We start from the raw sequence: 27,159 nt of genomic DNA on the forward strand, positions 1-27,159 counted from the left end.
GTATTTAAGGATACTTGTCAGAAATTTCTGTCAGCAGAAATTATTATGTTGTGAATTTATGTAAGAAAAAAACGTCCTATTTACTTTATTCATCAAGAGCCACATAACCTTTAAAACTGGATTTTGAAGTCACATAGTCAAAGGGAGATGAAGGTAGATTCCATTGACTGTAGTATAAATACACCTTTGTCTCTACTTCCTGTGGCATTTCCTAAAGGTCTTTCACTTTCTACCTAAATAGTTGATTCGGGAACATTCTTATGAATTTACAAAGAACTTTGAGTTTTTTTTCAAGAAGATTTTTTGTGACTCTGGCCCCAGATCTCAATCAAACTGAGAATTTATGGGTGTAATTGGAAAAGGCTATCCACTTATGATGTCCATACAAACTAATTGTGCTTGAACAGTTCTGCAATGATAACTTTAGCTGTCTACTTTAAGTTTAAAAAGTGTGTGTGCCAGAGAGAGAGAGAGAGGGAGAGAGAGAGAAAGAGAGACAGAAAAAGAGAGAGAGAGAGAGAGAGAGAGAGAGAGAGAGAGAGAGAGGGCACTGGTATTCATTACACTATAGGGGCCACCTTAAAAATAGTACCCACAAGGTCAAAATGTTATATATATTTGACATTTTTGGATTCTACTTGAGGAAACGAGCAGGTTATAAACAATATATTATTTTATATTAAATTATTTTTTAATAATTCGGTTAAAGACGGTTTCGGTTAAAGACATCAGCACTGGAGAGTCTATTATGTCAAAAAGAATTGGCGTGGGAAAACACACCGAGGGCGGGTGAATCTGGCTAGTCTTCTCTCTTTCGTTGTCTGCACTCATTACATCTCGTCCCAGAGTTTTGAGAACTGAAGTAGAGCGTGACAACATCCTGCGTAGGCAATAGCGAAACTGACAAAGATGAACGTAATGACAAGGAGAAAAAAAATATCGGGTCCAGCCCTCTGGCGAGGAAACAGCAATGACTTAATGTTTTAATGTAGTTAATGTTCACGTGTGAACGTGTATTAGTGTTTATTTTGTTTATTACAAGCGCATGCTGGACGGAGCAGGTGCGAGAGATTGAATGCAGCCGCGCAACGCAGACGGTCTGCCACTGCAGTAAGTAGGCTACACACTGCTCGTAAACAGATATTTAGCAGTAGATTTTTTTTCTGTATGCCACACAGTACTGTTTTCAGAAATGTATTTGCAGTTTGAAAGATGAAAGACTATTAGCAGTTCTCTTCCATAATCTCGATGTTTCAGAGAACCGGGTTACTAGCTACAGTAATCTATTGTCTTCGTTCAAACACGTATTTGTACATTTCAGTTCCATATAACCTACTTTCACATTGTCATTGTAATTAAATTCATGGGTAATCGATTTATGTAGCGTTTAAGTTATTTTGAGGACCTGTAGTCTGTTTGAATAACTTTCTTCCTTATAGATTAAATCAGTTGAGAATGAAAAGAACCCAATTTAAAAAAAAAAAAAAAAAATAAAATAGGTCTCTTCCACCAAAGACATGTTTAAAGGAACTGGCACATGCCACTTCTCGAAAATGTAGATTTAAATTATTAGACACATCAAAGAGAACATATAGCGGTATGCAGCCTTTGATTGTTTTATTACAGTAGTGCATCTGTCTACATCTGTTCTAGACAGCACACACTACCACAACTAGCTACTGATACATTACATACTGGCATTAATCACCCAGCTTATGTTTCCATCCTATTTGTTCTCTGCTTTTTATGGAAAAATTGCGTTCTGCAAACCTGGCTAATGAAAAGTACACTTCTTGTAGTGGATCTGTGAATACTGATTCAATATAGAATAAATAATTTCAAATCATTTTATTTGTAAACAAGACTGAAGAAATATCATAAGTGGGGGATGTATTGCTTTGTTTATGAATCTTATACAGGTTATATTTTATTGAGACTTTTTTGCAGAGATTTGAGTACAACCTGCATTTGGCGTTGAGGATGAGTGGCCAGATGCTGGCAGATTGTACTTGGCAAAAGTGCACATATAGGTTTTGTATTCTACCCTGGTTTTAGACAGACCATCGGATCAGTTGACTGGGTGCAGAAAAAGATAGAAGTCAAATTTGAAAAAAGTAGAACAATACGTCAGACCATACATCCATCATGACAATATAATTTTTACTCAACACCTCTTTGTTAGCTGTTTATTTGCTCCTCATGTGACAGCACTTTGTCTTGTCTTTTTTCTCTGCATAGTACGCATCAAAATTTGCCCTTATTCTGTCTCCATTTGTTAATTTTTCTTTTAGCAAAGATCTGTCACACACACTTCCTTCTGGATTGAAAAAGCTTTTCTTCTTCTTGTATTTTTTTTTTTCTGGCAGGTTTACTTATTTGTGTTTAAAAGCTGTGCTGATTTAAAATTCTCTTCCACAGTGGATCGCCTTTGCTGGCGTAGGCGTTTGTTTCTCTTAGTGGTATTGGGCACAGGCCAAGGACTAAGAGAGAGCAGGTGAAATTATTTATAGTCTATCATATAATTTCTGATGTTGGTACCATAGTCTAATGGATCTCATTTTCAAAACAGAAAGCTTTCTGATTAAAGGGCTCATATGATGCTACATTCCCAAGTTGTTTGAACTGAAATGTGTGTTGGCAGTGTGTGTACACAACAACCCTAAAATTAAAAAAATCCACCCAGTGTTTTTTTTTTCAATCTGCTCAAATATTTACCCCCTTATCAAATCGAGCCGATCTCAGATGCCTGTCTTTGTGACATCACAAAAAACAGGCCCCTCCCATGACAGTAGCGTTTCAGCACAGACTGGATTGCCATCTTGGAGACTGGAGTGGTGCTTTCGCGAGCACCCTTCTGAACGCTAAAATGATGATTGGGACACCCTTCATTCTCATGGACTTAACTGACATGCACACTCGGTGGCCATTGTAAGTTTTCAAGCCCAAAGTGCACATGAAGTGTTCCATTTGGGACAGGCCCTTAGTTTAGACCTGCCCTGTGTGAGCTGTCATCAGTCTGCAATTGTTTTACAGATTAAGTGATTGAGGTGTTCTGTTGTTGGATGTAATAATGAACATAACAGTCGTATTTTACTCCTGAGATCTGAGCCACTGAAAATTACTTTTGTTTTTGAAGAGAATGCACCCCCAATCTACCTAAATGCATCTATGTTCGTGCGAATCATTTGTGTTCCAGCTACACCTACAGTGAGTCTACGTTTTTTTTTTTTTTTTTTTTTTTTTTTATTGAGTCTTTGCAAATTGCTTTTCCTAATAATGTGCAAATTTAACATCAGTTTCACGATGAATGTGGCTAAAGTAAACAGGCCCCCATAGAGCATCTCGGAAAAGAGGGCCGTAGTCAGCAAAGCTCAATAATATTTCAAGGAAAATGCTACAAAACGGCGTCCTCTGAAAAGAGCTGTTTTTGACCACCATTGAGAGCTGTTTTTGACCACCATTGAGATTTTTTAACCAAACTATATTACAGACTTTTCATTAAGACCACAAAGAATCATATCAACTTGTGGAAAATGGGCATCATATGACCCCTTTAAGTACATTAAATTAAATATTCTCCTTTAACTTGTTCCCTTGAGCAAGGCACTCAACACCAGGTAGCTACTCAGGTACTTTTTCTAAAATAATGTGTATACTTGATGCAAAAGAGTTTAAAAATCCTTGTGAATTTTGCCATAATTTTCCAGCTAAAATTGTGCACCTGACTCCTACACTATACGCCTTACTAAGCATGAAAGTGTTTGTATCTGCTTGTAGCATGATGTGTGTGTAGGCAGCTTCTCAAATGCTATTGGGTGTCTAAATCTATGGTTGCATGAAAGGGAGAATATTTTAAGCAGAAGATGGTATATATGAATGGATACATTGTCTTGTGAAGTTCCCCTTTACTGTAGCATATTTAACTATATCCTAACCACATTGATTTCTTGATCATATTATTCAAAAAGCTGAAACAAGTGCAGGTGATAAAAATTTTGCATAAACGACAAATATGCTCAGAGGTACAATGGTCATTTATAGGGTTTAAACATGTAATGTGCTTATTGTTTGAATCTGTCACACTAGGTTACACCACACCCATGCTGCTAGCAAGCTTAACTTTATTGCTACATTATCCTAGCTAGACAATTTAAATGAATTCATTTTCTGCATGGCTAACTGTATACCTAGAATTTGAAACATGATGTGGCTTTAGCAAGTATAGCTACTATATCTTGTTCAGAAGCTGAACCGTGGACTAGAGCTGTAATCGGGCCATAAAAGTTAGGCCCGTCAGGACCCGAGCCCGACAAGTACATTTTGATTGACAGCTTTTTTAAAGCCTGAACCCGTTTACAGCCCGACATTATTCAAATGTGCGCACGCACACAGCTCTTTTGCCTTTTGTCAACAATTAGTAATTTATTCATGTTTTAACATAATTTACTCATAACTAGCGTAGACTAGACCACTTGGAAGTTGGAATAAAGAAATAAAATAAGTCCTCTGTGACATCTTAACATCTCAGAATTCTAGACATAGGCTCATTTAACCTATAAATAGACCAACACACCAATAAAAACGAGTCATTTAAAAAAAATTTAATTAAGATAAAATTTAAATTAAGATGGGTATTTGGCAATAATGAAACTAAGATAAAGGCCCCGCCGGATTTGCTTTATTTAATAAAAGAATAATGCCAACATTAGCATAAATAATCTGTCAACATTATGCATTTAAGACTGAATATTTAGTTTTCATTTGAAAAACCTTTACTCACAGAGATTAGGCTAGGTCTACATGTTTTTGTGGAGGAAAATGATTGAATCCACTGTAGATGTCTTCACCGCGTTCCTGCGCTCACTGATGGTGTGTCATTATTCACTCATTATTCTCATTATAAGCATGGTCAAAACTTTTCCACACCTCAGAGTTTGCTTTAGTTGCTGGTGCAACCAAAACGTAATCACCAGAGGCAAGCCTCCGTTACACCTGCTCAGCATTCATTTTTGCATCTTTCTCGCGCTAATCGAAACACATCACATGACCGCTCGTTTACCTCGCAAACCGGAGCGCAAGCCAGAGCCCATCGAGACTCAACGGGGTTATCCCAACACTATCAGTTGCGTCTGACCTTAGATCTATGTCAGCTGAACCACTCAGTTATGTCAATGAAGTTCAAAATGCTCACCATCATGCATGTTGTAGCTCAAATCAGATCCGAGGACTAGTTTGTCATTATAGATTTCAAAGATGCATACTTTCTGTCTCCATCCTTCCACAACACAGGACGTTTCTGAGGTTCGCTTTCGGGGTTGAAGTTTACCAATATCGAGTACTTCCCTTTGGCCATGCACTCTCACCCCGCACGTTTACAAATTGTGTAGATGGGACTCTGGTTCCTCTGCGTGTGCAGGGCATCCACATTTTCAATTATATAGACGATTGGTTGATTTAAGCTCAATCAGAGCAGATGCCGGTTCGACATCGAGATGTCGTTCTCACTCACATTGGGGAGCTGAGTTTGGGACTGAATGCCAAGAAGAGTGTACTTTCTCCAGTTCAGAGAAAGTACACCTATCTAGGCGTAGTGTGGGAAATGACCACGATGCAGGCACGTCTGTCTCCTGCTCCTATAGAGTCAATCCTCACTTCATTCAAGAGAGTCAAAGAAGGCCAGTCACTCACTGTCAAACAGTTTCAGAGATTGTTAGGTCTGATGACAGCTGCGTCCAAAGTGATCACTTTTGGCTTGCTGTACATGAGACCCCTACAGTGGTGGCTCAAGACCAAGGGATTTTCCCAGAGGGGAATACACTTTTAACGACAAGGTCATGCGGCGATGCCTTTGTGCCTTAGACATGTAGAAGAAACCTGGGTTCTTGAATCAGGGCCCGGTGCTGGGAGCTCTTTGTCGCGTGCAATGCTAGCGACAGATGCATCCCTCACTGGTTGGGCTGTGGTCATTAGTGGCCATCCTGCCCACGGTCTGTGGAGCGGTCGCCATCTCAATTGTCTAGAGATGCTAGCTGTGTATCGAGCATTGACATTTTTCCTCCCAGACCTGAGAGGTCACTATGAGTTGGTGCGCACCGACAACACATCAGTGGTCTCTTATATCAATCACCAGGGAGGTCTGCGTTTGTGCCCCCTGTACAAACTGGCACACCAGATCCTTCTGTGGTCCCAGGACAAACTCATCTCGCTCAGAACAATGTATATTCCTGGGAGATTGAATATGGGACCAGACATACTATCGAAACAGGGGCCAAGGCCCGGTGAATAGAGGCTTCACCCCGAAGTGGTGAAGCAGATATGGAGAGTTTTTGGACCTCTTTGCGAGTCAAGAGACATCACAAGGTTCCCTCTGGTTCTCTCTTGTTCATCTACCTCCTCTGGGACTGGACGTTATGGTACAGACCTGGCTGAGGCTTCGTCTGTACGCCTTTCCCGCATTACTACCAGGAGTTCTGGCGATAGTACACCGGGACGGGGTCCGTCTTCTATTAGTAGCCCGTTCTGGCCAGGCCGAGTATGATTCTCAGATCTGATCTCTCTACTCGACAGCTCTCCATGGGAGATTCCAATCAGGACAGATCTACTCTCTCAGGTGCAGGGCATGATAATTCACCCCCGCCTGGAGTAATGGAAACTGTGGGTGGGGCCCCTGAGAAGGCACAACTCATAGCATCCGGTCTCTCAACTGAGGTTGTTGAGACCCTCCTCCAATCCAGAGCTCCCTCAATGAGGAAACTGTGTGCCCTGAGGTGGAAACGCTTCACGCCATGGTGCAGAGACCGCCAGTTTGACCCTGTTAACTGCCCAGTTGGTACAGTTTCTACAAGCCGAGTCTCTGCAGGGTTAACCCACTCCACCTTAAAGGCTTACGTGGTGGCCATTGCAGCTTAACATGTCACTTCCAGTGATCAATCAGTGGGTAGACACCCCCTATTGACACATTTCCTCCATGGTGCGCTGAGGCTGAGGCCTCCAGTACGGTCCTGTGATCCCCCCTGGGACTTGGTTGTGGTGTTAGAGGCTCTTTGTAAGCTCCATTCGAGCCAATTCAAGATATTTCAGATAGACATCTGACCCTTTAAACCGTAGGGCCCTTCGGTGGCCCCTACCTACCTAGACTTTGCGCCCTGCATGGCCAAAGCATTCTTACACCCTTGAGCGGGTTATGTTACAAAAGTTCCATCTATCACACCACAACCAATTGTACTGCAGGCCTTCTGCCCTCCTCCTCCCTTCCGGGAGTCCAACCAGAAGAAGCTAATTGTATGTATAAAGCTCAAGTGCAGGACACATACATCGGCAGAGCTGATCTGTGGACAAAGACAGACCGATGACCTGTGTGCCATGGTCCCCCCAAAGTTGTATTTTTCCTGCAACTAAGTAGGTTGGATTGTCGAGGCTATCAACGTTACCTATGAGTCCTCTGGTCTTCCCCTGCCGTTGGGAGCCAAGGGTCACTCTACACGGGGTATGGCAGCCTCTAAGGCCTTCTTAGCAGGTGTGACCCTTTTTGACATCCGCAACACTGCGGGATGGTCCACGCCCTCCACTTTTGTCAGATTTTACTATATAGATATGCGAGCCACTCCTCGAAGCTGAAGCCAGCTGCTCTGCATGTGCTTTTATAACTTCCTGGTTGTTACGTCGCCCTGTCCAATGGACAGATTCCACACGAATCAACAAAAACTACAATAAAACAAAACACACCAATGAGACTGTAGGATTTAATATGAATTAGCCTTGAATTTGTCATGATATTATTATTTGTTTTTTTAAAGCTCCTGTAAGCATAAATTAGTTACAAGCTGCTGTGATATTGTGTTTGTTAGTGCTCCTTTTGGTGAAGTTGATGTACTTTACTTATTTCAAAACCAATTTCTTGGGGCATTAAATACACATCTCACGGACAGATAATTCTAACCTAACCAGACTTCCCTTGATACCATAATGGCAATCCATGATCTAAAGTATTTTTTGCTCAAAGCCCTGATTAATTTCTGACCTTTGTGACAATGTAGATAACACTATAAATATATGCTAACCTATGGCAGTTAGAATAATAGCATCAGTAAAGCCCCTGATTTCCTCTGTATCATTTAAAACTACTGTTATTACCCCTTTCAATAGTAAAATGAGACTTTGACCCCAGGCAGGTATACCTACAGTAGCAAATGGGTAATCTTTTGCCCTTTTCTTATTTAACACTGTTAGATGAAACTTGTCTTTCTGGTCTAGGCAATTAGAGCTGTGTCTTTCTGTTTCTTAGAAAGCAATTATTATACAAAGAAATATGACAAAATAAACATTTTGAAAAATGAGCCTGTCAAGATGCTGTAGAAGTATTATAAAGGTTATTCATGTCACTTCAGAGCTTTATTTCACGAGACATTGATGTTAAAGCTGTTATTATCTGAAAATATTTACATCCAGGATGTTAAGAAATAATAATTTGTGTTGCACATTAGAGTTTTACAGGTTTGGAACAGCATGATGGAGTAAATAAGGATAATTTATTTATTTATTTTTCCTGATTGGACTATTCTTTTACGTGCAATTATTTGAAAAAAAAAAAACATTCAATTTAACTATCAGATGTTCATCATATATGCAATCCAGTATTTCTAGGTGAGCTAAAACTTTCAGTATTTTTTATTTTTTTTAAGCTCTTTGAAATTTCTGGCTAAATATGTTTCAGAACTCATTGACATTTTAGTAAAATATTCTGTCATTTCTTTTTTTCCTACGGGAAACTACATTTAAGTTACCTTCCCCAAACTGAGAATCTAAATTAAGCCTAAAAAAAAAAAAAAAAATTATCATTCATCAAAATATTATCATTGATAGTTGTCTGCAGCCTTAACTCTTCTCTGTGGTTTGTGTATGATGATGGCCAGGTCCCCTGCAGTGTGAAAGCAGATAGCAGTATCTGGCAGTCAGTTCTAAGAAATAGCAGCAATTAAAAACTAGAACTGACCCAGAACTACAAGTATCCTATTCCTACTGCGAACCAGCACCTGTATACAGTACACATAGTATGTGTACATAAATGTCTGACTGTAATTTGACCCCAGTTATTTATGCTGTTGTGAATTAGTGAGAGCTATAAGTGCTTGTTATCTCAGTGACATTACTGGGATGAGCAGAGGACAGGTTATTAAATGCAAAATCTCTTGGTGCATTAAGGTCAGTGAAAACTGATTTTTATACACTCTACAGAGTATAAGGCTCTCAAAAACATCCACTGAACATAAATATTCTAGAAAAAAAGGTATATTGCAGTGTTCTTCTTTATCTCTGCTTTGAATAAACTGTGAAGAAGAGCAATTTGCTAACATACCGTAAGAACAATTTTCAGCACATCAAATTGATTCCTTCATTGTGTAAAGCAGATTTCTCTGAGAATGAAAGGGTTGTGATTTGACAGTAAGTCCATCTAAAGTATAGAGAGAGATAAAAAATCAATCAACTATGGACTCTGACAAAATCCCACAAGATTTAAATCTGCAGACATTAAGACTCACAAAGAGCAAGAGTAAGTTGGTATATATTTATATATATATATATATATATATATATATATATATATATATATATATATATATATGAGTCATGTGATGAGTCATGTTCTCACTGCGGGAATATGACCATCTCCGGAGCTGCAAACCAGGCTCCGCTACCTTCAGGGGGGCGGAGTCCCACGGCCGCAATCTGGGGCTCGTTCTGGCGGCCGACAGACGAGAACCACTTCCGGCAGTAGCACGGGTGATTTGAGGATCACAGTGGTGGCAAACCCCGCAGGGAACCAACCCTCTGGGGACCACCACTCCTCTAGCACCTCCGAACCAGTAGAGCAACCCACGGAACGCGCTGGGCCCTCTTCAAGGAGCATTCCAGCAGTATCCAGTGGAACTCCCCCCGACCAGATGTCGATCTCAGCATCAGAGGGAGAGCTGTCGGATGATGATTCGGCAGATGGCAGCAGCGCGCGGTTCGAGAGCATCAACAAAGGCCCTACTCACGCACCCTCTGCCAACCTGTGGAACCAGGTGAGCCCCTGCACCCCACACTCGCACCACACTCCGGCCTGCTCACAAGCCGCCCAAGTTGGGTCTCTGTGTTCCACCTCGCTGCCCCACTGCGGGTATGGCTGTGGTCCCGCTGGTCCCGCTGGTCCCGCTGGTCCCGCTTGTACGGTTCTTAAGCGCCTTCTGCGAACCATCAGCCTCGGCTACGCGATTCAGATCGCCCGGCTTCCCCCCAAGCTCTGCGGTGTCTGCTTCACTACAGTGAAAGCGTACGATGTCCCTGTCTTGCGGAAAGAGATCGTAGTCCTTCTGGCGAAGGCCGTGATAGAGCCGGTCCCTCCAGCCGATATGAGGACGGGGTTTTACAGCCCGTACTTCATTGTACCCAAGACCAAAGGTCTCTTACGAGGCAAGCCTGTGCTGGTCCGATTGGACAACACTGCGACTGTTGCGTACATCAACCGCCAAGGTGGTCTGCGCTCTCGTCGCATCTCGCAACTCGCCCGCCACCTCCTCCTTTGGAGTCAGAAGGTTCTGAGGTCACTTTTTGCCGTTCACATTCCAGGCCTGCTCAGTCGTACAGCCGACGAGCTGTCTCGAGCAATGCTCCCGGAAGAATGGCGACTCCATCCCCTGACGGTCCAGCTGATTTGGAGGCGGTTCAGAGCCGCTCAGGTAGACCTGTTTGCTGCTCCAGAGACCTCTCACTGCCAGGATTTCTACTCCCTGACCAAGGGAACTCTCGGCATGGATGCACTGGCACACAGCTGGCCGCGGGACCTACGCAAGTATGCGTTTCCCCAAGTGAGTCTTCTCGCACAGACATTGTGCAAAGTCCGGGAGGACGAGGAGCAGGTCTTGCTAGTAGCGCCATATTGGCCTACTCGGACCTGGTTCCCCGAACTAGTGCTACTCTCGACAGCCCCTCCTTGGCCGGTTCCTCTGAGGAGGGATTTACTGACTCAGAGAAGGGGCACCATTTGGCACCCGCGTCCAGACCTTTGGAAACTCGATGTTTGGTCCCTGGACGGGATGCGGAGGTTCTAGGTGACCTACCCCAAGAGGTAGTGAACACCATCACTTCGGCAAGAGCACCGTCTACGAGACACGCCTATGCCTTGAAGTGGAACCTGTTCGTTGAGTGGTGTTCTTCTTGCCGAGAAGACCCTCGAAGATGCCCGATTGTGGTTGTGCTATCCTTTCTGCAGCAAGGGTTGGAGCGAAGGCTGTCTCCCTCCACCCTCAAAGTCCAGGTTGCTGCTATTGCTGCGTACCATGACCCCGTGAATGGGAAGTCTTTGGGTAAGCATGACCTCATCATCAGGTTCCTTAGAGGGGCCAGGAGGTTAAATCCATCCCGCCCCCCCTGTATACCCTCTTGGGACCTGTCTCTAGTGCTTAAATCACCACAGCAGGGCCCATTCGAGCCTTTGCATTCAGTTGAGCTAAAGTTTCATTCATTTAAAACTCTGTTCCTGCTTGCACTGGCCTCCATCAAGAGGGTAGGGGACCTGCATGCATTTTCGGTCGACGATTTGTGCCTAGAGTTTGGGCCGGCTGACTCCCAGGTAATCCTGAGGCCCCGGCCTGGCTACGTGCCCAAGGTTCCCACTACACCCTTCAAAGACCAAGTGGTGAACCTGCAAGCGCTGCCCCTGGAGGAGGCAGACCCAGCCCTGGCTTTGCTTTGTCCCGTCCGAGCATTAAGGTGCTACGTGGACCGGACGCAAAGCTTCAGGACCTCAGACCAGCTCTTTGTCTGTTACGGAGGCTGACAGAAGGGGAATGCCGTCTCTAAGCAGAGGATGGCCCACTGGATTGTGGATGCCATAACCCTGGCTTATCAGGCTCAGGATGTGCCCTGCCCATTCAGGTTGCAAGCTCACTCAACTAGAAGTGTTGCATCCTCCTGGGCACTAGCTCGTGGCGCCTCGCTGACAGATATTTGTAGAGTTGCGGGCTGGGCGACCCCTAACACGTTCGCTAGGTTCTATAGCCTTCGTGTATAGCCGGTATCCTCCTATGTTCTCACCTCAAACGGGTAGTGGCACTGAGAGGCCCCGGTTAGTGTCGGCTTGCTAAAACTGCTCCAGAGTGTCCGTAATGTAGACCCTGTTGAGATCCTCCATCAACCCTAGGCAGCTGGACGTGGCGGAACGTCCGGCACCAGGCCTTCATGATGAATCCGTGAGAACCATGGAAGGCTGGGTTCCATATTGAGACCTAAGCAGTACTCGTATGTGTATAGTCAACGGTATAGCCTTAGAGCCCGTGTTTCCCCGGCAGACTTCTGCCTTCCCAAGAGGGTTTTAATCACCTCAAATTTCTCCGTATACTCCTAAACGGATGCTATATGTGTATTTGCCTCCGAGACCTCCTTCGGGAAGGATGGGGCTACCGCAGCGTCCCGGCTCCAAGTGGACCGGGTACGTTTTCCCAGTGTTATCCAATCTCACCCAGTGAGGTAGTGCTTTGACAACGGTGAGTGGAGCTACTTGTTCTGAGCCCCGGCCTACACCTAATAGGGGCGCAGGCGGCTCGCACAGGGCACTGGAAGAGGCAGCACCCATGGCGCTTTGATAGGGATCCCATATTCGTTGGTCACCGACGTGGCGTCGAGAGTGACCGACTGAAAGGGAAACGTCTCGGTTACGTATGGTAACCCTCATTCCCTGAAGGAGGGAACGGAGACGCCACGTCCCGTCGCCATGGTTGCTGTACCGCCGCTGAGCTGCCGGCTCGGCTCCTCAGCGAAAAACTGGTATGCATTGCACCTGCTGCCCCCTTATACTCACGCAGTGATCAGCAGCAGCTGGATGCATCGTTTAGTTTACACTCGAAGTAGATTGGTCTATCGAAGCGATATCCCATATTCATCAGTCACCGACGTGGCGTCTCCGTTCCCTCCTTCAGGGAACGAGGGTTACCATACGTAACCGAGACGTTCCCTGTTGATACTCCACTCGTACTGCGTCTGCTAATACGCTTTGGGAAAACTCCTTTTTCTCAGAATACTGAAGCCTTTTTCAGTCATGCAGAGTAACTGAACGAGGGAGTGGCATATCAATACTCGGTCCTTGCCTTTGGACTGTCCCTAGCTCCTCGCACTTTTGCTTGCATAGACTCTGCTCTTTACCCACTGAGACAGATGAGAATCCTCATTTTGAATTACCTCAATGACTGGCTTATCTTGGCCCAGGCGGAACATGATCGACTATTTCACAGGTACATCTTCCTCAACCACTTAGAATGCCTGGGTTTCAGAGTCAATTTTGCCAAGAGCTCACTGTCCCCCAGCCAATGGATATCGTTCCTGGGAACAGTTCTCGACTCTAGAATGTGCACTATTCAGCTATTCAGCAGCTTGTGGCCTCATACAAGGTTGGAGCCCCTCACCCTCTCAAGGCATTTCAGAAGATGCTGGACTTTATGGCCTCCATGTCTCCGGTACATCAGCTGGGCCTGCTTTGCATGCGGTCCCTTCGGTGCTGGCTGAAAATGCGAGTTCCGTCCCACACCTGGCATCTCAGAAGCCTCCGTGTAAAGGTGGACATAGCAGCTCTGGCCCCTTGGAAAGACTCTCGTTGGATGGAACTTGGCTGACCGCTGTGAGTTTCAACCGTATCACTTCCTGTGGGGCTTCCATGTAATTACTTGGTCCCTCTGGGCCCTTGGTGAGTATCAAGTATCAATTGGCTCAACTGCCGAGCCATTGGTTCATTTTTTTAATACACTGCACAAGCTAAGGCCATGCATTTACACTGCGTGATTGAAAAAGGCTTCAGTTTTCGAAGCAAAATGAGTTTTCCCAAAGCGTCTTAGCAGAAGCAGTACTCATTCCTGTATCTCAGGGAAACGAGGCTACTTTAGTCAAGTCAAATTACCTTTATTTATATAGTGCTTTTAACAATACAGATTGTGACAAAGCAACTGAACAGCAAATAGGAAACTAGTATGTCAACAATGCAAAAGCAGTTCGTCATTGAATTCATTCAGTAAATGAGTACATATATATATGTACATATATACATATATGTATATGTATATATACATATACATTTATATGAAGTTATCAGTAACACAATGGGTTAATGGTACTGTTCCTTGTAAGCCCAATTCACACACAGAAAATAAATTTTCTGCATTATAATTACAGAAAGAACATTAGGCTCAAGAAAAATCCTAAATATTTATATAGAAATTTTTTATTCATTTAAAAAAAAATTTTTTTTTGTTCTATTTCATCAATCTCTGTGAGCACAAAAATTAGGCATTTTCTGTATGAATCTCTTAAAGACATGATTAACTTCTGGAAAGATTAGGTTTTAATAAAGGTAGGCTGTCTATGCAGTATAAATATGATGTTTTTTCTTTCTTTGTTTTCTTTTTTTAATGGTGCTACACAACTAGAGACAATAGATCAAAAGGGAAGTGGTAAAAAAGAGGTAGAAAAACTTCAACACTCACAGTGCACTGAGATCAGAACAGAAAAGTATGGCTGCATCCGAAAACTTAGGCAGGTGACTTGCTGCCTTGCTGTCTAATCAGGCAGTAACTTTGCAGGTGGCGTTTTTGCCCGAAGGCACCTCATGGAACGGATTTCGGACAGGCTTTTGAGGCAGAGTAATTACTAATTTCTCGCTAGAAATTACATAAAAAGTGGAAAACGTTTGTTCAGAAACATACATTTACACACAAACTGACCACCGACTGCAACTTTCAGATGCCATCTTAATAACTGTCACGGAATGGAATGCATAGGGGAATACGAAGGATACGAAGGATACATCTACAGTATGCTGCCTTCAAAAACCGTCCAGAAGAAGGCATCTCAGGAGATAGGAAATGAAGCTGACATTGATTTCGGATGTGCCTTGATGCCTTCCTACCTTGGAATGCGACCTCCAAAGGCAGCATTTTTCAGTTTTCGGATGCAGCCAATGACTGTAGTTTTCACAAAAGCACTGCAGCTGTCAAAATTCTGCCAGAAGATTATGCATTTTTGCTGGCAAATAAATGGGGATATCTTGATAAAAGTGACACAGAAAAATAATACAAATTGTTTATTTATTTTTACCACTCACATTGTAACAATACAAAGCTGGTTGAAAATCAGTGTACTTAACCTTTAAATCTACAGTTCTTGACTGCCCAACCAGCTTAAACTGCTAGTTTTCACACCCTGTTGAAAAAAAGCTAACAAAACAAATAAACAAACAAACAAACAAAAAAAAACCCCCCAGCATATACAGTTTTTTTTTTTAAGCAGGGCAGTGACTGTCAGAGAAGTGTCACCAGATCACAACTATCTCTGGAGTTGAACATTCAAATCATTGCAAATAAAAAAAGTAAAAAATTAAAAGAACAAATATGTACATTTGCTGTACTAGGGTCTCTTGTAGGTTGCCAATTTTTACATTGTACATATTAAGCGTCACCCATTTCTGTCTCCCTCCAGGGTGAGTGTTGTGGAACAGGGTGATGGGAGTCCAGGACTCTCTATTGCCGGGCTTACGGCATGTCACGAAGCAGTTGGCTCAACTTCTGCTGCTGGTGCTACTGCTCTGGATTCTGTTTTTCTTCGTTGTCTTCACTTACTTCACTGACTCCCAGGTGAACATGCCCCAAAAGATTATCCCGTTCAACTCTGAGTCTCAACACTCAACCTATGTTCAGCATAATTCCCGGGCCATCATGGCGTCCCATAATTCCCGCTGGCGTCTGTATGCAGACAGGAAGGGTCCTTTACAGCAAAGGCAAGTGTTTCAACCTCCTCGCGCTAGAGAAGAGTTTGATTTCATGAATTTTGGAGAACGTCGTCCAAAGGCAAGGAAGTACTTGAAGAAGCCTCCTAGAAATGAATACAGTGATGACTATTTTTCCAATGACTGGTCGGTGATTCGCGGTCTGTGGAACGGTCAGGTGTCCTACAAAATGCTAAGCCATCAACTACAGCAAGCCTTGAGGGACCATGTTCGCTCTAATAAGCACAATGTTCTCTACAAAGGCCAACGAAAGGCAAACAAGAGTAGAGAGGAGATGCTGTGTCAGATGAAATGGCAAGCCCAACTCAGGACCCTGGATGGCTCTGAACAGCCCTTTGCTCACCTAGGCTTTAAACAGCTGTCTTCTTCTAAACTGCAGAAGATGTACACAACATGTGCTGTTGTGACTTCAGCAGGGGCAATACTGAACTCATCACTGGGACGTGAAATTGGTGAGTTGGACAGGGATAACATTCATATTTACACCAGTAGTCAAAAGCTTTGAATAATATATATATATATATATATATATATATATATATATATATATATATATATATATATATATATATATATATATATATATATATATATATTTATTTAATTAATTAAATAAGTTTTATGCTCACCAAGGCTGCTTTTATTTGATAAAAACAGTAATCCAGTGAAATATTATTACAATATAAGCTAAATGTTTTGTGTTGTAATCAATTTTAAAATGTAGCTAGTTACTGTGATGACAGAGTCTTCATTCTCACATGATCCTTCATAAATACATCCTTCATTCTAATATGCTGATTTGGTGCTAAAGAAACATTTCTTACTTTTAGCTTAGTTGAAAACAATGAAAAGGTTTTTCATGTATAATTTGTTTATAGAAACTTTGATACACTACCATTCAAACATTTGGGTTAAGCTAGAAAAAAATAACACTGATATTCAGCAAGGATGTATTATACTGATAAAATAAATGATAGTATTGATCATAAATTGATAATAACTGAACATCAAATAAGCAAATTAGACTGATTTATGAAGGATCGTGTCATTCTACCTGACCCACTTCGATTCATTGATCCAGTTTTTCAATAATCAGCATTGTAAAGACAGCATTTTTTTTTCATTACTGATGATATTACAATCATGTATTTTTTAAATAAAAAATTTTATTTAGTTTTTAGAAGGTGAATTTAAATCTGTCCATAAGTGTCCAATTACATAGAATTATTTGTTTTTCTCAGACTTTTCAGTATCCAAACAGGCACCTTCTTGTCTTGTTTTGAGGGTTGCTCTCTCTTTCTCACTCTTGCTTTTACTTTCATCCCCTCATTTCATTTCTTTCACTCAATTCATCGCCATTTTTTTTTCTTGTTAGACCTTGATTTGGTCTGCTTTTGAATAGAGACATTGATGCACAAGGCCTAATTGTTGAATGTGTTGGAACATGAATACCACAGCTGACAGCCAATGGCAGATAAGCATTCGAGCAGTTCTCCTTTTTCTCAGAAGCCCTTGAATAGCTTTGCCCTGCTTCATTGTCAGAAAGAACTAAAGCAATGTTGCTGGAATTCACACCATGTCTTTGAATGTTTTTGTTTATTTATGGGAGTCTTATAGGACCTTTTTTTTAGAAAAGTTTTAGAAACTGGACATTGAAACCTATATTACACTTACACAGTAGTTGTTTATTAAAAGTGCTAGATTTCTTTACTGAAATGTTTATTTGAATATGCTCACATTTTATTGCTCACAAATCAAGCAAAGTTTGGGAAGTGAGTCTAGATAAAATAGTTCCTGTTACTAGATGTTAGTGAATTGTCTTTTGCTACCTTCTAGTGGTGATTTTATGTTTTGCATGTAAAAAGATATTGAAAAAAGATGATCATAATTCACCGTGCAGAGATTCTTTGATTATTCAAGGTCAAAGAATAAGGAATTACTTAGTTTACTATAGGGATATATCAGACATATAATCTAATATACCTGTAAATGAACATACCTGTATCATGTCTTTTAGGAGTTTATTATGGTAGTATTTGCCTTACAACACTAGAGGGAGCAATATCTTATAATATTAGCTTGGCCATAACACTTTTTTTTTTCAGACTGATCCATTTAATTAAGTTCTTTTTTAATAATAATAATAATAATAATAATAATAATAATAATAAAAATAATAATTTCTAACTGAATACCTAAGATTTTGTGTAAAATGTCTAATGACAGAAATGTTTTCTGTATTTATTTAATGTTAACTCCTGCACTGAAAAAAGGGTTTTACAGTGTTCACTCAGAAATTAATTGAACTGTCTCTATTAATACAAACAAAAGACAAATTACACATTGAACCGATCGTGAAAATGTACTGCATACAGACTGAATTAATATATATATTTATATATATCTTTTACAGCATAGTTCAGAAACCGCTTAATAGAATAATGTTTGTGAAATGTATTAATATAATTGCTCAATTATACCTATTAATCCACTTTTTAAATATGTATTATAAATCTTAGGCGTCCCCAGAATGTGTTTGTGAGGTTTCAGCTGAAAATACCCAACAGATCATTTATTATATCATTTTGAAAATACCTGAGTGGAGGCAGAAACAGGTTGTTCTAGTCAGTGTGCTGCTTCTCGCCCTCTTTCCCAGAAAAGGGCTGTGCAAATTTAGCTCGTTTCTCAGAACTCTGCCAAAAAAACATCTGTTTTTTTTTTAATATCATGTATATTGTGCTGAAATCACGCATTTTAAAGCCATACCAGTTTAAATGTATGATATACGTTTGTCTGGATGCATGCATCCGAAGCACTGAACAGAGAGTGGCTCTCAAACACATGTGTACTAAATGTTCTATTTCACACACAAGTTTATGTTAAAAACATGCTTAAGTTACAAAAACACAGTCCCTTATGTCTGTGAAGTTAAACAACTGGGAAAGAAATAGAATCTCGACATTAGATCGGATTAAGTGACAGCAGCAGCTTAATATACAGTACCTATACTGACCGCTATTTTGGTCTACGCTGTTAATTTGACTCAAACAATAGAATAAAATTTTAAAATCAGTCACTGCTCTCTGGACTGAACAACTTCTATAGCTCTAATAAGAAGACATTTCTTACTTGAATGCTGCTTTTAAATGCTCTAAGTGGGCCCTATCATACACCTAGCACAATGCAGTGCCTGGCACAATGCAAGTATTTTTTGCTAGTTTCAGAACGATGCAGTTGTCATTTTCATGTCCATTTGTGTGCTCATGGGTGTGCTGGTCCAGGTGTGTTCAGGCGAGTTGCTATTTTGAGGAAATAGACTGTGCAATTGACTAACAAAAACCTTGTCTAAAGTCTGGCACAATATTTTGTATTTTATTATTTATTCTTTTTAATTTTTAAAAGAGTGTGTTAGTAATATGCGCCTATAGGTGGGTGCACAACGAGTGTACACTTTCCTTATTACACACAGCAAAGTGCAGCAGCACAAACATTTTTACAAATGAAAGCATTAAAATGTCAAAGATTATTATTGCGCACATAAATATAAAAATGCCCACATTTCATAATAGATTTAGTCTTTGCATGTATCAGATTACATGGATTGGATTTTTATTATAATAGGGTGATTGTGAATGTGTACACACAGCCAACACACATTTATGTTCAAACAACATGTAAAAGTCTTTAAGTCCAGAGTCAATTATATAATGGAGGTAGATTTTTCAGATTCAGGACAAAGTATTTTTCTTAAAAGTCAGGTTAAGATTATTATACAACAAATTAAGCTGTTTTTTATTTTATTTATTATTTTATAATTATTCAGGCAAGTTGATGTGTAAATTCATTTAATTTATTGAAATTGGTTTTTGACAATTTTGATTTGACAATTTTGTATGTTTTATAATTTGTATGTTTTTTACGGTTTAAAGTTTTCACCTAAAAAAGCATACTCTTCTGTATAATCAGAGTTTAACTATGACAGCGTTTAAGAATATTCAAGCATATTTTCACAAAAGTGCAACATGTGTTTTCCCTTTAAAACTTTTCTGGTCTTTTGATTGACTGCTGTTTTTGCCATTCTAGATTCCCATGATGCAGTTGTGCGTTTTAATGCTGCACCCAGCAAGGGCTATGAAAAGGACGTGGGCAGCAAGACAACCATTCGAATCATGAACTCTCAGGTTAGAGTCATTTGCATCAATGCACCCAGACACAAACCTTCACTCTCTGACTCACTCCCTGTCTCCTTGTGCAAGGACTAAATAGAGATGTTTTCTTCTCTTTTATCAGATTCTAGCAAACCCCAAACACAACTTCAGCACTAGTTCGCTTTATAAGGACATCACCTTGGTAGCCTGGGATCCTGCTCCTTATAACATTGACCTGCATAAGGTATCACATCATAGATAATCTGTCAGAAGTCTCATACCATTCAGCCCTGTTCAACTTTGTTTGTGCAGTTTTCTCGGTATGAGGCTTAATCTAAGACCCGTCTGTGAAACCAGGCCTAAGTGTCAGGACTTTATATTCAACCTAATATGTTCTTGTTTTTTCATTGTCCACAGTGGTACCAGCAACCCGATTATGACCTGTTTACTCCATACATAACTCACAGAAAGAATTTCCCTGAGCAGCCCTTTTATATCCTGCATCCTTCATTCATCTGGAAACTTTGGGATATTGTGCAAAGCAACACAAAGGATAACATTCAACCCAACCCTCCTTCTTCGGGATTTATAGGTGAGCATCCTCATTATTAACACAAGCACATATAGACGCACAATCTGGCCACTTTTTGATCCTTGCGCTCAGGAAAATTGTTGTGCCACATGTTGTGACAGTAATTTCGGAGAGATTTGCCATGCTGTGCATCTGACGCACATATTCGACCCTAATTTTTGCAAGATCAAATGTTCTTCTGCCTACTTATCCAGAGTATCTGCTGACTTCCAAATGAAAATCATGTCTGTTTGTATTCACTGTTCTTCTTGAATAAATGTTTAACTACAGAGCGTAGGATGTATGTGTGTGTATGTGTGTGCGCAAATGCTAAAATTTGTTACTATAGGTTATAGTTCAGGGGCATGATGGGATTATTTCAATCTGGGAGGCAAACTCTCCATAACATTTCCAGAGGATACTTACCTTTGCCGCAGGCCAGTGACTGAATGGCTAACTGAGGGCCTATTGCAGCATTGAGCCAATGAATGTACACTCATGCACAGTCTTTCTTGTTATCTCCCTTGCCTTGTGAGTGCATCGCTGAATTTTAATGAAAATGAAGGTTTGGCTTAAAACTCAAGATCTGAAAGAGACAAACAAGTAATTTAACAAAGGTTCCAGACTTTTATTTATTTTTTAGATGACTGACATATAATCTGAAAGTCTGTGTAAATCAAGCTGATGGTTCTCAAACAGATAATTAACATTCCTAAACCTGTCAAACATACATGTATGTGCTATCTAAAAGGCGCAATCCAGTATCTGCTATTAAGAGAGGACTACTTTTTGTCATTCATTGTTTTGAGTGAGTGATGGTTGATTGTACCTTTAACACCATTTTGACTTTGACCTAATGGATTTGTTCTACAAAATTGTCATCATTTATTCCACCTTCATGCTGTTACAAAATCATGACTCACTTGCTTCTTTGAATAACAAAATTAGATTAGCTTCCCAAAAATTAGCTTCCCAACAGAGTGCTGCAGTGATGGCGTATTTTTGTCGGCCAGCATTCATTAATTTACTATTATTATAATTTTTTGGTTGCCTAAAAAAAATGAGTAGGATCTGTCTGTTTTTTTTTATCATAATAATCTGCACAAATGAACACAACAGTATTATGAATTTTGAAGCCTAAATGCAATTGCCAGAAATAAAAAATTAAACATAGAACAAGAACAAACTACATCACAGTTGAATTATTTAAGCTTTAAACAATTCCTTCAGTCTTCAAAATTATGTTTGCAAGCGAGTGATTATAAACACGATGAGGCTGTTAAAGCAGGCCAGTGAGTAGATGAGTTTAATTCTTTGGTGTGATGCGGTGTTTAATTCTCTGTAGTCCCTTTTATTCACTTCTTCTCTTATCAATAAATACTGATTAATAAAACGGAAAAAAAAATATATATAAAAAAATAACTTTGGAAAAATGTTTTATATTAAAAATCTTTATCATTACTGTATATGATGTTATATGTGATGGGAGGGCACAAAGGATACACTTGATGCATCCTTTGAAAACTGCTGCATAATAGACATGAAACACAAGCTGCCTTACAAGGATGCTTCAAATTGAGATGGCCTTCAAAGGAGCTTGAAGATGTGGCAGCAAAGATATGCAGCTTTACAAGGACTAAGCCTTCTGATTGAGAAGCCTCCAATGAACATTTGTTTTGGCAAATTCAATACAGTGACAGTATGTCGCCACCTACTGGACTGGAGAGTACAGGAACGCAATGATGTCTGCAATGAAATGCAGCTGCTAAACTATTTTACACCAAAACTTGAAAATTATATATATTATAAATGCTGCCATTGTACTATATTCCCCCAACCAGATAAGACACTTAAATTAGTTAAGAGTTTAAAATGACATGAGGGTAAGTAATTGACAGAATTTTGAGTAAACTCTTCATTTATCATTGCCACTAGTGACCAAGTTTGGAAATACTGTCTTAGATCACCGGACTCATTTGAAGCAATGATGTGACTAATGATCCAAATGTCACCATGCTTGATCTCCAGCAGATAATGGTGTGATTAGGGGCAGAGTAGAAAAAAAAAAAAGAACAAAGCAGTCATGTGTTGGGGATTTTAGCAGATTTTCCAGCTTCCTTTAAATTAATAGATTCATTCAACCTCTTATTCAGACCTGGCCTTAAATGGGTTGGGAACATACAGACAACATGGGGGTAAGCACATTCAGAAGTACTGCACCAGCACATGATCTAAACATCCATTTTAACAAGTCACCAGTGGCTGTTTGCACTTTTCTCACTCTTTGTAACATTTATATTGACACAAATACTTACTTAAAATGGTGTGAGTTAGGTTAAACAACAGTTTGTCATCACAAACACATCTATAGAGATCACTTTAGTTATGATTTTTTTTTTCTTTCAGCTTTTGATTTGTAGGCACTCGACAACACTACACAGATGATTTCTGTCTTGGCATCTTTTGTGACAGTATGTACATGTAGGTTTAGAATGGGGCTGGAACATCAAGATGTGATTTTGTATGGATTGGTTCAGCAGCCCGAGACAGGGGTGCTGCACTCCTTTTGGAGACCAATGGATGGAGGTGCATTGCTAGCCACTGGGTTGCTATAAGCTCTTCGGTTGAGCTGGATGCCAGTAGTTCTTGAAGGCATAGATGACTGTCCATTCTCTAGAGAGCTGTGTTTGCAATGAAACAGGATGAGGAAGCACCTGTAAAACTGCACAAAACACAATAAATTAGCACTCGTACACAAAAGATGCACAGCCATTTCAATTTTGTACATTTGTTTGAAAGATTGCTCAAAATGGTTCAAGCGTAATTAAGCCAAACTGGTTAAAGATTTCTTACCAAGAATGAAAAAAACAACAACAAAGAATACTAATTCAGAAAGGAGAAACATTCAAGTTATTATATTTATGAAGTGTATTTCTTTTTATGTATTTGTGAATAACTTTTTTTTGTGTCATTTCATTGACCCAGCCATTTTCAACTAGAATGTTTTGATTGGCTTGTTTCTTCATTCTGATAAGATGTCAGATGTAAGGTCACTTGTTAGGGAGCGAGGTGCAGAAATAGCTGTTTACATTCATTCAAACCTATGTGTGTGTCATGGGATCATCTCTTTACAGCTTTTGCAGTATGCCTAAGAAGCCAATTAAATTCAATCCAGTCCACACAAAAGTCCCTGTGGCGTGTCCTGGACTACGGTGAACAACATGAGATGCACACCCGCTGGTTCTCAGATGATAGCTGCTGGGTTGATGTTAGTCAATAAACTTGGTTCACTTTGTTGTCTTGACAACCTATAGATGTGGACACTGAACAAATAAACTGTCTTAGGTGATCGGCTATTCCAAGGGGTGTGTGCCTTGTTGTTCTTCTCATGAGACTCTATGTCCGATTGGCTTTGTCTCGGCCCATCCAGGCCTCTGATTGGCCTTCACATTGACGTGGGACTATACTGCCTTGTATTTGGTGAGTATGTCCCCTGCATGTGTGCGTGTATGCACTAAGACAACACTGTGTCTGATCTTGGCAGGGTGCTGTCAGGCTGTCAGCCTGCGGGCAGATGACAGAGTCGTGATGTAAAACAAAAATACAATAATTCAGAGAGGTGGCCAACAATAGACCGCAGTACACACAGCTGACAGAATGTGTGCTGTGTACTAATGTCTTACCAGATTCAGACAAGATCTTTGAGGAGATTGTTTCATTTACTCACCATCATGTCATTCCAGATCTGTATGTGAATGTACTGGTCGCAATTTTTTTGTTTTTTCACTCACAATTAATGTACTTTCAAATCTTTTACTTAAGTCACATAAGCAGTTAAATTTACTGTTTTGGTGCTCAGTTATTATCAGTTCTCATTTGTGGCCTATTTTTAATAATGGTTATTTTTATTATAAATTTTGAAAATAGTTTTTGCTGCTTAATATTAATAAATGTGATACATTTTCCCTGGATTCTTTGATAAACAGAAATGTAAAAAATATAAAAAAAAAAAAATATTTTGTAATATGTGATACTTTTGTGATACTTTTGATCAATTGTCCATGCTGACTAAAAGTATTATTTTGCCCTTACCCAAAACCTATAAATGGTAGTTGTATATCAAGTTTCCACTAACATATTAAAAGCAAAAACTGTTTCAACCATAAATGTAATAAGAAATGTTTTTTAAGCAACACATATTAGAATCATTTCTGAAGCATCACACGAGACTGAAGACTGGAATAAAGGCTGATAAAAATTCTGTTTTGGAGCACACAAATAAATTAAAATGTTAAAATGTAGTCACACTGAAAACAGTTATTTAAAATTGTATTAATATTTCACATTATTGCTGTTTTTACTGTATTTTTAGTAGTGCTACAGTATCAAACGATTAATCGCGATTAATTAGATAAAAGGACAAGATAAAAGGTTTTGTTTGCATAATATATCTGTGTTCTGTATATACTTATTATGTAAATATAAACACACACACATACAGTATATATTTCGAAAATATGTATATGTATTTAAATGTTTATGTATAAATAAATATATTTCAAATATAAACATAATATTTTTTCTAAAATATACACATGCATGTGTCTAAATTTATATATACTGTACATAATAAATAGAAACAGCATACATACATATATTATGTAAAAAAAAAAATCACAATTATTAATTTGACAGCACTAGTTTTAGCAAATAAATACAGCCTTGGTGAGTATAAGAGATTTTTTTTTCTAAAACAATATAATTGTTCCAAACTTTTTACTGGTACAGGAATGTGAGGAAAGAGGGAAGTTGATCCTCGCTGATAATCTGATGAATGTTTTCTAACTTTATGAATTCATGAATGAATCATTCAGACAAATATGTGGCAGACAATAACATTTTTGATAAATATTTCAATAGCGACTTTGGATTGGTTGCTCACACAAGACCATTGATTGACTTCAAAACACTTGTAATAAAGGCTGGCCTCATGTGGGCTGCTCAGTACAGTCATTATTAATCAATATATCATCTATATCTGTTTGTGTGTGTGTGTGTGTGTGTGTGTGTGTGTGTGTGCGTGTGTGTGTGTGTATTTGACAGGTATAGTCATGATGATGAACTTTTGTGAGGAGGTCCATGTGTACGAGTACATTCCTTCAATGAGACAAAGTAAGCTGTGCCATTACCATGAGAAGTATAACGATGCGGCCTGCACATTTGGGGCATACCACCCTCTGCTTTACGAGAAACTGCTTATCAAGCGAATGAGCACAGCTTCGGAGGAGGACATCAAGAAAAAGGGAAAGGTCACACTGCCAGGATTCAGTAAGATCAACTGTCCGCTGTGATTTACAGGCTCAAACTTACAGCAGCGTGAAAAGATGAAACAGGTCTCCAAGACTGTATGAACCCTTCAAAGACTAGAGTGAAGGACCCTTAACAGGCTAGAGGTTTTACCCATAGTTCTTGTAACAAACTGAGACAAGATATTATAATGAAGAGGGTAATTAACCACATTTCAAAAGTCTGATCATCTTAAGATGGTCCTTATGCTGAAAGACATTAAGCTACAGCTTTCACTCGCAATGGAGTCAGAAATGTCCTAATGACCTTAAAATGACCTCAATTCAGACAGAGATTACAGATGCTGTACATACAAAACATGATGTGATGCAGGCCACAGGAGAGTTTCAAAGTAAACTCTTGATATGCTTGGAAGAGCTACTGAAATGAAGAAACATTAGATTATAAATATAAAGATCCACTTACACCATTTCCTGAGAGGAATCAAATTCTAGTTTGTGTTCTAAGAATAACACAGAAAAAAAGTAGGAAGAGAGGGTTGAATATCAAGTTTTACATTTCCAAAATGTTGGAATTTTTGAGTCACTGTCATTTAAAGCTGCTCACATTTTGTATATAAAAAGGACAATTACCTTTTTAAGTTTCAGTATGAAATGAGTTAAGATGGAAAGAGATTCCTCTTTTCTGTCTATCTGTGCCGATGTGGTAATTTTGAATAAATCTTTTGCAGTTTTTATTGGTTAGATGACAATTCAAAGCTGTTAATATTCCACAGAGCCAAGATCATTAAATTTTAACTGTAGAGAAAATGATCAGTGTAATTTGTAAAGGTGTTTTATGACTGATTTATTTCATAATATGAATGTGAAGTGCTACTAACAAACCTCTGAGATAAGACAATGCTTAACTTAGAAAAGTTTAACACTGACTTTTGGGCAAATCATTTTTATTAACCTTTTTATATTTATTTGTGCTTTAGTAAAATGTTTAGTAAATGTATTTAAAAATACTGTATTATATATTGACACAAATGGTGTCTCAAGCTGTACCGATACTTAACTGCTGTTATTGTTTAAATAACTCACATTTTGAATGGAGTTTATTATTTATTTATCTTTTCTTACAATCAATTTTGTACTTGACATTGTTCTTTCTATTGGCTGGTAATTTGTTTCATAATAGTGGATGTTGGGTTAAGACAATTAAATCAAAAGAAATGTATTTCTGGAAGAAATGTTAACTTTTAAGCACCCATGATAGTTCAGTGTATGATAAGAAATCAAATCCCATGATTTAGTGTTCATTAAAAAGTTTGAAAAGTCTAA

The 27,159-nt window shown here is 39.5% G+C and overlaps 2 protein-coding genes across 3 annotated transcripts in view; one reads left to right on the plus strand and one right to left on the minus strand.

Annotated features, from left to right (window-relative positions):
• The first annotated feature begins 824 nt into the window (after positions 1-824).
• On the plus strand, positions 825-27,159 carry st6gal2b (ST6 beta-galactosamide alpha-2,6-sialyltranferase 2b). 2 transcript variants are annotated; one of them, XM_052559031.1, is made up of 6 exons: positions 961-1,110; positions 15,502-16,260; positions 19,892-19,989; positions 20,099-20,200; positions 20,374-20,548; positions 25,631-27,159. In XM_052559031.1, the coding sequence occupies exons 2-6, from the start codon at positions 15,525-15,527 to the stop codon at positions 25,876-25,878; spliced, it is 1,359 nt and encodes a 452-aa protein (XP_052414991.1). In that variant the 5' UTR covers positions 961-1,110; positions 15,502-15,524; the 3' UTR covers positions 25,879-27,159. The 2 variants fall into 2 exon arrangements, with proteins under 2 accessions (XP_052414992.1, XP_052414991.1); XM_052559032.1 differs by lacking the exon at positions 15,502-16,260 and having other exon boundaries at positions 825-1,110.
• The window catches only part of tmtops2a (teleost multiple tissue opsin 2a), a 43,010-nt gene continuing 36,985 nt past the window's right edge, over positions 21,135-27,159 (minus strand). The window contains exon 4 of the mRNA XM_052559036.1: positions 21,135-23,249. Within this exon, the coding sequence (XP_052414996.1) occupies positions 23,061-23,249 (189 nt within the window). The 3' untranslated portion in view covers positions 21,135-23,060. The remainder of the gene's footprint in view (positions 23,250-27,159) is intronic.

This window comes from Carassius gibelio, chromosome B6 (assembly GCF_023724105.1).
Source record: "Carassius gibelio isolate Cgi1373 ecotype wild population from Czech Republic chromosome B6, carGib1.2-hapl.c, whole genome shotgun sequence".
Classification (NCBI taxonomy): Eukaryota; Metazoa; Chordata; class Actinopteri; order Cypriniformes; family Cyprinidae; genus Carassius; species Carassius gibelio.